Source organism: Leuciscus leuciscus (assembly GCF_965113295.1).
Source record: "Leuciscus leuciscus genome assembly, chromosome: 4".
In the NCBI taxonomy this organism is placed as follows: domain Eukaryota; kingdom Metazoa; phylum Chordata; class Actinopteri; order Cypriniformes; family Leuciscidae; genus Leuciscus; species Leuciscus leuciscus.
In genome coordinates this window covers 45,382,167-45,394,702 of record NC_138728.1, presented here as the reverse complement: position 1 = coordinate 45,394,702, position 12,536 = coordinate 45,382,167, and the positions used below count along the sequence as shown (strand labels likewise).

At 38.0% G+C, this 12,536-nt stretch overlaps 2 protein-coding genes across 3 annotated transcripts in view; both read left to right on the top strand.

The window, feature by feature from the left end:
- LOC309496044 (protein NLRC3-like) overlaps nucleotides 1–12,536 on the top strand; it is a 302,889-nt gene that overhangs the window by 82,905 nt on the left and 207,448 nt on the right. The window lies entirely within an intron of this gene.
- Nucleotides 634–11,429, top strand: LOC309496077 (uncharacterized protein). Its single transcript, XM_082166034.1, has 3 exons — nucleotides 634–782; nucleotides 1,367–1,512; nucleotides 9,650–11,429. Exons 2-3 carry the CDS (start codon nucleotides 1,428–1,430, stop codon nucleotides 10,645–10,647), a joined length of 1,083 nt encoding a protein of 360 aa, XP_082022160.1. The 5' UTR covers nucleotides 634–782; nucleotides 1,367–1,427; the 3' UTR covers nucleotides 10,648–11,429.

Below are 12,536 nucleotides of genomic sequence, written 5' to 3'. Positions count from 1 at the left end.
CAAGAGTGTAGAGAGACCTAGCAGAGTTTAGCTTCAACCCTCAAACATTAGCTTTTATCTTATGGCTTCAAGTTTATCATCATTTATCCGTTTATGGGTTCAAAAGAGGAAAAGTGAACCAAATGATGTCAACAACTGTTGAAAAAATTATGAAGATTATATATGATATATGTTTATGTATTATTTTATATTATATGTATTTATTATTAAGAAAATACATCTTCTACTCCAAACATGTGTGTGTGTCAGTACTGAAATAAAAAAGTCAGTTTTTTTCCTGATATTAAAAATGTGTACATATAAAGTTGATGATTTTTAAATGTAGAGTAGTAGATTTATTTCCTCAATAAATATATATATTAAATAATAAACACTGAATTATCATCGTGCGCGCACACACACTCACACACACAAACAGTCTTCCATGTCTTTAGTAGTTCCTCACAGTCTTTAGTAGTATATAAATATTATGTGTTATAAAATATTAGGAAACTACTAAAGACTGTGAGGTAAAATGTATTTCCTCCCCTAAACAGTTTTACCTCACAATCTTTAGTTTCCTATTTTTTATTTTTTTTTAGCACATAATTGAACAACGTGAATTTAAATTCAAACCAATTCAACTCTGAATTTCTGTCATCTCTTTTATTTGTATATTTCCTATTCTATGCGTTTTGATTGTGGACAGCAGTGTGTGAACAGGACTTTTATTTTGGTCTGGTGGTGTGATGTCATAAGGCTGCACCACGCTCATGCATTTGTTGTGATTCGACTGAAGAAAGGTTAGTATTTAAGGTTTTTAAACTTATAGAAACCATTAAATCAGCTCCAAAGCGATGCAGATTGAATTATGTATTATTAAATGTAACATTGCATTGCATTATCTAACATCATTAACGCTCTGTGAGCAAAGTAACATAATGAAAGCATGAGTAATATTAAAGGTGCGTCTCATTCCGCTCTCTGTATTGTGAATCAGTTCATCATAAACACGAATTCAGTCACTGGCAAGTAGTGATGGAGAAAAAGAGCTTTTGGAAACTCAGAGTCAGTTGAATCAAATGCTTCGGAAAATGATTAGCTGATTCAAAGCGATCTACATCTAAGGTTATTTCTATCTCGATTTCTACAATCAATAAATACATTATCTGCCCTAAATATATAGTGTCTGTATAATTTGTGTTTTTTCATTAGTTTGTAGTGCTAGTTTTGAGTGTTGTTAGTCTAATCAGGTGATTTAAGTCCATTAACTCTCTCTCTGACTGACTCTAGTGAACTGAACTAGATCTGATTGAGACACGAGTTCAGAGATTTAGTTTGGATTTTTTTTCTTTTTTTTTCTGTTAATTATTCTCATCTTAAACAGGACAAGCGCACAGAAAAACTCCTGGTGAAACGACTGAGATCCACGTGACACTATTATAAAGATGCCGTTTATTAAAGAGGAGAGTGAAGACTTCAAGATTGAAGAAACATTCAGTGTGAAACAAGAAGAAACTGAGGAACAAACAGGTCAGTGTCATTCTCAAAGCTGAACTCAGTCATTTGATCCTTATTAAAATGTCCAGCTCTACAGAAATGAATTATATCTTTGAAGAGTGTCCTAATTAAAGCGGTTTTATTTGACATGGAGTGGGTCGCCTCGTGGACAAACATCCTTAAAAGTGCTATATTAACATATAAACAGGTCTGTGCCGCCATTTTCATAATGAACCAAAAAATATTTTAAGTCTTATTATAATAACATAAAAGTTCTTTAACATTGTTTTGCCCCATTCATCAAGTGAACTAAAATGTAATGCACAATATGGCTTTGTGCCCTTAACAAACCACAACAGACTGGGATTTATTTAAATAAGTATATAGTTATTTTTGCGCTAAAAAAACGTTTTTTTTCTATATCCGAACCAATTCCACACCACAGACAACGCACATTTTTCCCTCTCTCCATAACAGGGATTTGTAGAACCCGCTACTGCTACTTCAGCGTCTTCCTCCATTGTGGAAGAGAATGTGTAATGCGTGGTTATTAGACAGGCCCAGCGAGTAGTGAACACACACATTTAATCTATTTATTTGTCAATTTAATTAAGTTTTGAGAATCTCTTTACATTTATTTGTGAATCTCAATAAATGTATTTGGAATAATGCAACAATTCTTCTAACCCCATAGCCCATGGTCTCCCTTTTCCACCAGAATGGTTTGCATTCTGGAGCCAGATCCTGTTCTTGGCCAGGCGAACTGGAGCCAGTCACGAACCGGTCGCGTTTCCTCAGACTTGCAAAAAGCGCTGATGTAACTCTGCTATGTGTTGTTTACCTGACTATCACCAGTCTAAAAAACAGCACACGTCCCGGTGTTTGCTCAAGCAGAACTTCTGTTCAAAGCCGGGAGTCAGGGCCGTCGCAACATGTTGTATAACCAGGGGTTAAAGTGGGCTGGAACGGTCCGGAACTGCGTTCCGGCACCTCAGATAAATTAACAAATAAATAGATTCTAATCAAATCATTCTCATCGAATTCAATGATTCTCATCATTCATCAAATCAAAACTGAATATCACCGCCTGGCCACGCCTTCACAAACACGCTTCCCGACGTTACGTTCTCAGTCACGGTTCTCCTGTCTGATTTGAGTGCATCTGCACCGGTTCACGCCTCCCCTCCTCGCTGAACGCCAGCGACTACTAATGCGTGATTGCACTCACGGGGGTTGAGCGCGGTAAAGTTTTGGGTTCGATATTTGCCGGACATTTGTTTTCCCTTGTAATATATTTTATTATTTATTATTATATTATATATTATATTTATACCTGAGAATGCTTTGACGCGTTTCCACAGCGCATGATACTTAAGGGAACGTCTGCCAATTCCACCAACTGCGTTAAACGTAGACTATAATTTGTATTATTTAAAATTACTTTTAACATTTAAAAACAGACGTTTTCAAATTCCAAAGCTTGTAGAAGATTCCTATTGGCAATACTGACTTAGGCTACAGCTTTCCTGGTAGCCTTGAGTAAATTAACTTGTCTCAGAAAATGATTCATAAAACATATAAACATCAGTTGAGCCTGTTTACTTTCTTCACTGACACAGACGAAAATGAAAAGACTATCAGTCAAAGTTCAGCTTTAGGAGGGGAAGAATTAGGGAAGAAGGAGACTGAGAGAAAAAGAAAGATGAAGATGAGGAGAGAGCAGGTATTGACAAATAATCTAATGACAAAGTTTTAAAGCTATTTCTTATCAAATTTTGTTTTGGCCTTCAAAAGCCCTATATTGCGCACATGTTGGTCAGAGAAATCCAAATTTTCTCGGGGGAGCTTGCCCCCGAACCCCCCTAACTACCGCACATTTCTGTCAGTTTTGGACTTCACATTTTTATGTTTAAATTTACATTGTGAAAAACAAGGTTGTGTTCCATATCGTGGTGTTCAGCAATTTTTACATAGTATCGTCATCATATCAGTGTAGATGGACCAAAATAAAAACATTAAAATAAGTATTAAATAAGTATTGTGATACTTGGTGCCACAGTGACAATCTTGTCCCAAAAAGTATTGTTATACCACGATACTCAATATGTTGTCCCACGGCGAGTCATTTTTCCCTATTGCACCAACACAAAATTTGAATGTCCCCCACCTGCCAAATCCCACTTTAACCACTGTGTATAACATATACAAAGTTAACTCGCACTGCGTATTTATATCTCTTTTAATGACATTTTATGTGCATCTGATTCACACTTTTTTTAGCATGTATATAATATGCAGTTTTTGCATCCATATGATACGAAATAGACACACCCAACTAATTCTACCCAACGGGTAAATGTTGCGTACCAGATGCGCGTACTAAGATCACACCAAATAAAAGCATGAACTCATGCTATACGCAGTGCCAGGCATGACATTAACTACACAAAGAAGAACATGGATGGAAAGAGGCTAGTTGGGTGAGTGAAAATGTAAGACTGTAGTAATGCAGAGGTGAAAAAGTACGTTGGGTATTTAACAAATAGAATTAATAAAATATGGGTGATTATTCCTGTAACAGACAGGGAAAGAGTAGTGATGGAGATGGCCTCAGTTTTTTTTCTTTTTTTGGCTATGTAAAGAGGGAGGTTTGTCTGGAGAGTGTCTATAAAGACTGGTAAAATTGCAGCTCTGCAGTGATAAAGTTATTCTGTTATAGAGGCTTGTTGGTGTTCAGCCGCTTTTGAGAATTCTGGAATGTAATTTCTTATGTAAAAATAGGAAGGATAATAGTTTTTAAGTTTAGAATTTTTGTAATGGAGGGAGATTTTACTCTTGAATGTTTTTAAATTATATCGTTGTGTGACGCTATGCTGTTTGCATTAATGCAATATCAATTGACATTGACACACGTGACCAATTTTTTTATATTCTTGATGCTTCTCTGTTCCACTGTGCCATTCTGCATGTTGTTAGGATGACCCCAAAAAAAGTAAATGTTACATTTTTAAACAATAAACGCAAGAGTTCAAGGGACGGTAGGCCTATAGGCTAGCTAAACATAATGTATGTCAACTAGGGCTGTCACTTTTGTGAAAAAATCATGCAAAATTTTTAAGACATAAGTGTTCATTGAATCGATTGTAAAATCGATTTTTCATGTCTAAAAAAAGACGTTTCCATTTTCAACGCCAAATAAAGGCCAATCCACGGACAAATAACATGCATTAGGACGAACGTAAAGAGGGCGCTTGAAACGCACAAGTCAGCAATATTTCTGATTTATTGGCATGAAGTTTCGTGCAGAATTACAAACAGCAACAGGAGTGCAATATTCTCGGAAAACAATATGCAGAGTGGACTGCCATAACATAGATGAAAAACATAAATGAAAAACATTACTGCAGGCTTCAACCCGGCTGCATTTATGATTTAGGCAATTAAAAAATCTCCTAAATTATTTTACATAATGATTCAATCCATTTCAGACAACTGTTCGAAAATGAAACTTTAAATGGACTTTTACATGAAATTTTAATTTTACTTGAAGTTGAGAACAGGCCATGTGTGTTTTATTGAACGTAACTGACACATAGGCTAGGCGGCACTATATAATGAAATGTGCAAAAAGGCTAGGCCCATTACAAATTATTGGACAGGAAAACAAGTCGATCAACATTTTCGGGGTCCAGTCAGACCAGAGTGTTTTTTATTCACTATATGTCCAGCTGTTGAGAAGACGCACTCCGACCGCACTGATGTCCCAGGGACACTCAGGTACTTCATTGCCAGCTGCGCAAGGTGGGGGTATTTCGTACTTCCAATCTTCCACCACAAAAGCAGGTCGCTGGCAATGGTGGCTCCTTTTCATAAGTCATCATCTCCTGTAAAGCTGCGTTCACACTACAAGCGACTTTGTTGTTGCATGTCGCCAGTGGCTTGCGATGAGGTTGCTAGTGGGCGTTCCCATTACTGGTTGCCTAGTAATGTTTGTGAGTGACATTCACGGAAGTTACTCCATGTTGTAGACAACAAATCCGTTTTTTTGCTTCTACAAACAAACGTTTTGTAAGGAAAAGTCTAAATATAAATTAAATTAGTACATAAAATGCATAATATTAAAGATGAACGAGAAACAGCGAGTGCTCTTTGCCATCGCGGCTATTTAACTGCAGTAAACGGGCAAATGCCGGTATATCTGGGTTCACGAAACCATTCAGTCATTCAGTATCATAAATTATAGGACCGTTTCTGACTGCTAAAATGAGTTTCTCATTTAACTTGCCTCGGTCGGACTCGGCACTGAAGAGTGACGGATCACGTGCGCTCCACTGACTTCACTCCTATTGGTTGTTGCTCCCGAAAGTTGCTCTTCATTTGCATAAAGTTGAACAGATCTCAACTTTGTTGCGTCGCCAGACACACCCCATCCGGTCGCTGGAAATCGCCCGCTCCCCATTGAAATGAATGGTATTGTGTGGCTTTGTCGCTTGTAGTGTGAACGGGGCTTAAGAGGTCGCTTTCGACATAATTAGGTCTTTCGTAGCCCCTTGTGTAGATGTCTCCAAACAGATCCCCCATTGCTGTTAAGGCCGTCTTTCCCCTGCTTGAGCTGCATGGCTCCGCCTCCACGGGTTCGGCATTGTTGCCGGACTGCAGTGCCAATTCCTAATGTTTGCGTGCACCTGTTGCTTCTGTTCCTCCGTTATATGAATTAAACGATGAAACCGAGGATCCAGGTAAGCAGCTTTATTCAAAAGCATAAATGTCGCTTCCTTTTTAGGGTCATAGCGTTTGCTCAAATCTGCCTTGATTTTAGTGGCCATTTCCCTCAAGCAAGACCTCTCGTCTGACTCAGATATGGGGAATTTGCATGTGGACAACGCTTGGGTGGCGACTTGGTGTCTCTTGCACCTGTTCAACCAGGTGCCACTCAGTTGTGGTCAATTCTAGATTAGACATTTTTTTTGTCAAAAATGTATTAACATAATTAAGTGCATTATCATAATTAAGTGCATTATCGGTAGTGAATGCAACAACTGAATCAGGCTGTATTGCGAAATCCCTCAATATGCCTGCGATGCACTCTGCAACATTCTCTGCTGTATGGCTACCTCTCAGCTACTTTGTTTGCAGTACAAAATCGTGGAGTTCCCAAGTTTCTGAAATGACGTGTGCTGTCACTGTGATTATATGCCTCTGTAGCGAGGGAACTCCATCCGTCGGTAGTCAGAGCAACGTTTTTGACACTCAAAATCTGATGCATGTTTTCACGACTAGTGTCATAGATTTTCGCAATGTTCTTAGTTACTGTGGTTCGGCTAGGTATAATGTATCTCGGCTCAAGTTCATGAACAAAATCAATGAAACCTTCACCCTCCACTATGCTATTTGGCCTCATGTCTCTACAAATGAACTTTGCGAGCTTCGAGTTTATAGCCTCTTTACGTGCAGCAGTTAGAGGTGCAGACGGGGGAAAAGTTTGTCAGTCTTGGCTGTTTAGCAGGTGGCTCTTCCCAGTCTAGGTCTTTGTATTCATCTGGATGATGAAGCTGCATATGCCTCCTCAGTTGTAGTGTTGCTGTGATACGGGAACTCACGATCGCACAGTTTGCATACCACTTTGTCCTTCATAGTTTGATTTTCAGTCCAAAACCCGAAGTGCTTCCATATCGAACTCCTCAAGTTATTAGGGGTTATCACTCGTCTCTCATGTTGCACAGGTTGATTGCCGTTGTCCTCCATTTTCTTTGCAAAACGCTAGCAGCAGCGATTGAAACTATAGGCGTGTAAAATTGCTGGGAATTTTCTTTCTAGCTTTCGCAACTCCTACTGCACTTTCGGAATTCTTTTTTCTTTTTCTGCTTGTTTGTGAGTTTTGTTACATCTATATTTTTTTAATTGTTTAATTCGTTTAAAATTAATAGTGTACATATTTGGTTAAAATCGATTCCCTATTTTCGTTTTCGAACCGTTTGTTGGTTGGTCTGATCGATTGTGCAATCGATTTTCTAACGAAAAGTGACAGCCCTAATGTCAACTGTTTTACAATAGAAATGTTAAACGACCGACAACATCTAGTGATCTAATCAACTTTTGTGTCAAATTTTGCCATTTTGATTTTGAAATGAATAGGCTTATACAGTGGGGAGAACAAGTAGTGTGTTACTAATGGTTTTCTTTGAGACTGTGGTCCCAGCTCTCTTCAGGTCATTGACCAGGTCCTGCCGTGTAGTTCTGGGCTGATCCCTCACCTTCCTCATGATCATTGATGCCCCACGAGGTTAGGTCTTGCATGGTGCCCCAGACCGAGGGAGATTGAACGTCATCTTGAACTTCTTCCATTTTCGAATAATTGCGCCAACAGTTGTTGCCTTCTCACCAAGCTGCTTGCCTATTGTCCTGTAGCCCATCCCAGCCTTGTGCAGGTCTACAATTTTATCCCTGATGTCATTACACAGCTCTCTGGTCTTTGCCATTGTGGAGAAGTTGGAGTCTGTTTGATTGAGTGTGTGGACAGGTGTCTTTAATACAGGTAACGAGTTCAAACAGGTGCAGTTAATACAGGTAATGAGTGGAGAACAGGAGGGCTTCTTAAAGAAAAACTAACAGGTCTGTGAGAGCCGGAATTCTTACTGGTTGGTAGGTGATCAAATACTTATGTCATGCAATAAAATGCAAATTAATTATTTAAAAATTATACAATGTGATTTTCTGGATTTATTTTGATTCCGTCTCTCACATTTGAAGAGTACCTATGATAAAAATTACAGACCTCTACATGCTTTGTAAGTAGGAAAACCTGCAAAATCGGCAGTGTATCAAATACTTGTTCTCCCCACTGTATATAATTCGCATGATTCTGATTCATGCAATTCATTTGAATTTGATGAAGACAGAAACAATAACAGAGCCATTTTCAGGCATTTGAAATTCAAATTCAATTCGGGAGTTATCATTGCGAACCAGCAGCTCTCAAAAACTCCCGGTACTTTCATATGTCCTTTTTTATTTACTCATGAAATTACTATTAGCTATACTACTGTTTATTTATTGGAAATGCACATTTGACAGTAAAGCACTGAGCTTGAGTTGAGTCAGATAAAATGAACCTTTAACAACAACCTAATTTTTATAGGGACTGTTTTTTACAAATATTTTATTCTTATTAAATGTACCATTATTCTTCTACAGTATCTGACATACTGAATTGACCGACAGCTTCAGAGATTATAAAAGGAGGACTCTTTACTTGCTTTCTGTGTCACTCTTTGCAATTTGAAGTTTTTGTTTTTCACAAGACATTTTTATTTAACTTTTCCTAATGCATACTTCAGTGCAAAAGGTGTCAAACAAAATAGATTTCTTGACATTTTAATATTTTATAATAGGAATTTCATAATATCTTAATATAAATTTAAAAGCAAACTGTGAAAAAAAAAAAAAAAGGTTAATAAACCAATTAGTGCTTCTCTGCCGCCATCTACTGGTTATAGTGGTACATTTATATAGGTTTTTTGTTTCTAAATAAAAGCGTTTGTTTACCACGTGTTCGTTTTCCTACAGCTTGAAACTTTTACTTTTACAAATGGGTCAATATTTGAAAGATAAATGTTTTTGGTCATCATAATAAAAATAACATTTAAACGATAATATTTAGAGCTTTGAAGTGCTGGAAAAAATGTGAAGCACTTGAAAGTCCTTGAAATGTGCTTGAATTTCCCTCTCAAAAGATTGTAAAAACCTTGAAATGAATCATGTAAAAACATTCAACTATTTCTGCCACAATACCATAGTTACAGTTAGTGTTACTGAATTAAATCTATGGTGATTTAATGTATATTCAGCTACAATTAAATGTTTAGCAATAAGGCTTAGAATAATTGTGAATGATATCTATTTTGTTTTAGTTTTTTACCTTATTGGAATCAAAATTAGGAATCGATAAGAATCGGAATCGATAAAATTCAAATGATACCCAACCCTATATATATATATATATCATATTTCAACATGTTTCACTCAATTTCACAGTTTGGCAATACAGTTATGAAAAGTCCAATTAGTAAAATGTCTGTTGCTTTGTGGCACTAAACTGGATTTGTGTGTGTGTGTGTGTGTGTGTGTGTGTGTGTGTGTGTGTGTGTGTGTGTGTCTTTTTTCACCTTAGACCTGATGGCATTGAAAGAGGAGAGTCAAGATCTGAATGAAATGGAAGAGAAAGATCAGTATGAGACACATCATGATGTCATAACGGAAGAAAAACCTTTTAGTTGCTCACAGACTGAAAAAACGTCCTCACAAAAAAGGGCTCTAAAGACAAGGACTGAAAGTTATCTCACCTGCCGACAATGTGGAATGACTTTTAGTCAACAAGGAAACCTTAGAGTCCATATGAGAATTCACACAGGAGAGAAGCCTTACACCTGCGAACAGTGTGGAAAGAGTTTCAGTGTACAAGGAAACTTTCAAGTCCACATGAGAATTCACACTGGCGAGAGCCCTTTCACCTGCCAACAGTGTGGAATAAGTTTTAGACAAAAAGGAAGCCTTGAAGTCCACATGAGGATTCACACTGGAAAGAAGCCTTTTACATGCCAACATTGTGGAATAAGTTTCAGTCAAAAAGCAAACTTTAATAAGCATTTCAGAATTCACACTGGAGAGAAGCCTTTCACATGTCAACGTTGTGGAATAAGTTTCAGTCAAAAAGAAAGCCTTAACAATCACATGAGAATTCACACTGGAGAGAAGCCTTTCACATGCCCTCAGTGTGGAAAGAGTTTCAGTATACAAGGAAACCTTAAAGTCCACATGCGAATTCACACTGGAGAGAGCCCTTACACCTGCCAACAGTGTGGAAAGAGTTTCAATCAAAAAGGACAGCTGAACAGTCACATGAGAGTTCATTCTGGAGAGAGCCCTTTCACATGCCAACAGTGTGGAAAGAGTTTCGAACTACAAGGAAACCTTAAAGTCCACATGCGAATTCACACTGGAGAGAGCCCTTTTACCTGCCAACAGTGTGGAGTAAGTTTCAAACAAAAAGGAAGCCTTGACAGGCACATGAGATTTCACACTGGAGAGAAGCCTTTTAACTGCCAACAGTGTGGAAAGAGTTTCAGCCGAAAAGGAATCCTTAATGACCACATGAGAATTCACACGTAAGAGAGCCTTCACACTGGAGAGAACAGTGTACAGGGCTCTAGACTCATTCTTCCCACTGGTCGCACTGGTGCGACTAACTTTCTCAGTTGACCTTGATCATACTTTGATCATATTGACCTTGCATGTTAATGATTCATTGTCTTAATTCCTGCCTGGCATCATAATCCGGGCCCCTCAACATTGATTATGACTAGGTCTTCCACAGTGTCAGCATGCAAACTTGCCCAAACATCTGACATTATTCTCCTTCGCTGACTGCTATTCACGCACTTGAACGGCTGTTTTTTTTTTCCTGCTGATCACCTGAATATTTCCATGGCAACGCATCATGCTTGTCACATGACACACCACAGCCACAATAGCGCTGTATGGCAGATGTATTGCTTTTATTCCGCTTTTCCTTTTTTATACAAAATATTCACAGTTGGCTATGTCATCAACTACTTGATATTCTGATTCTCGAATACATGTAAGTGAATGTGTTTTGTTGTTGAAAAACCTTTTATTGTTAGTTAGCACATGTTAGTTAATCTGTAATGCGTGATGGCCGTCGCAGTTAAGAGAATCAGATCTGTCGGATTTACAACACGTCAATTCATCCACTTCTCCTGAAAGATGTGAAAGTAAGTGAGTTAAGAATAGAGTAAACTTTATGGTTACTTACACAATCTGTATCTGATATGAAGTGTGTTTTACAAACTAAATGTATTGTTTTGCTAGTACTTAGATGTATTTAAATGTCTGAACCCTAAAATAAATCTTATGTCGTTGAAAACACTGAATAGTTGTCATGTATGTCAAGCACTGAGCTCATCCGTGTCTGGCTTAGCGCCAGCCAAAGCGTGAAAGCACATTTTAATTTAGCAGTTGATCACGTGATGCACTTAACGTTATATAGCAAATAACAAAAACTTAAACTAAGATCAAAGAACAGCTAATGGAAAACACACTTTTTCGTCTGATTTTGAGCCAAATTATTATTATTATTTTTATTTATTTTTGGCAGAATTTCAGCTTTGTCGTACAGTGGGAACGAGAGGCGATAAACTTCTCCAGACCGGCAATCGGATGAATTTCTGACATTTTATACATTTTGGTCGCCCCCTCTTGAGGTTATCGCACAGTTGAAGCAGAGCTACGAACCAATTGGCCTAAACGAAGTGTATTTTCCCTCACTGCACGGAAACTGAAATTAAACCATTTTGTCTTTAATGTAGCAAGAAAGAAATGAAAAATGTGAGCTCTTTAAGTTCCGTCGCCATCAAACTAGCTGCAATTTAGCAAACTGTTGCTTACCTCTAGTTTGTATTGCAGAATGGGCAAACCATATTATCCACGTCTAAACCACCTGGGGGTCCATACACGTCAGTGCCTGTTTTATTCATTTATTTAACTTATTAAATAAATCTTAAATAATTATTAATTTAATCTCCTTCACAACATGTCTATTGACAATCCATTACATATGAGGTGCAGTCCATTGTGGTGTTGGTACAGGAGAGCAGAGGAGAATGGAGAAACACCAGAGTCCCACAAGCATCACACTAAAAACGTTGTCACATGATGTGGGAAAGAAGCTTATCCCTGTGTACCACCGAATGTCCAGTGACAGTCTGCTACAGCGCATGCAGCATGGAGGCACTCAAAATGCAAATGAGTGCCTCAGCTCTGATATATGTGCCCGATGTCCAAAAACTTTTGTGGGGAAAAGCAGGGTTGAGGCTGCAGCCATTATGGCTATTGCCACTTTTAATGAAGGTGCATTTGCCGTGCTGGCTGTCATGGATAAGTTGTGGCTTCAGTGTACAGTTATCACTGTAAATACATGCAGTTACACTGACATGGTTAGACTTTCAAAAGTGAACATTTTGCAGTCCACCTGTGTGAAA

What these genes read in the sequence shown, in the direction of transcription:
- LOC309496077 (XM_082166034.1), top strand. Translation starts at nt 1,428, where the DNA reads ATGCCGTTTATTAAAGAGGAGAGTGAAGACTTCAAGATTGAAGAAACA. An exon ending in AGAAACTGAGGAACAAACAG is followed by an intron (nt 1,513 to 9,649) that starts GTCAGTGTCATT and finishes TTTTCACCTTAG; the next exon opens with ACCTGATGGCATTGAAAGAG.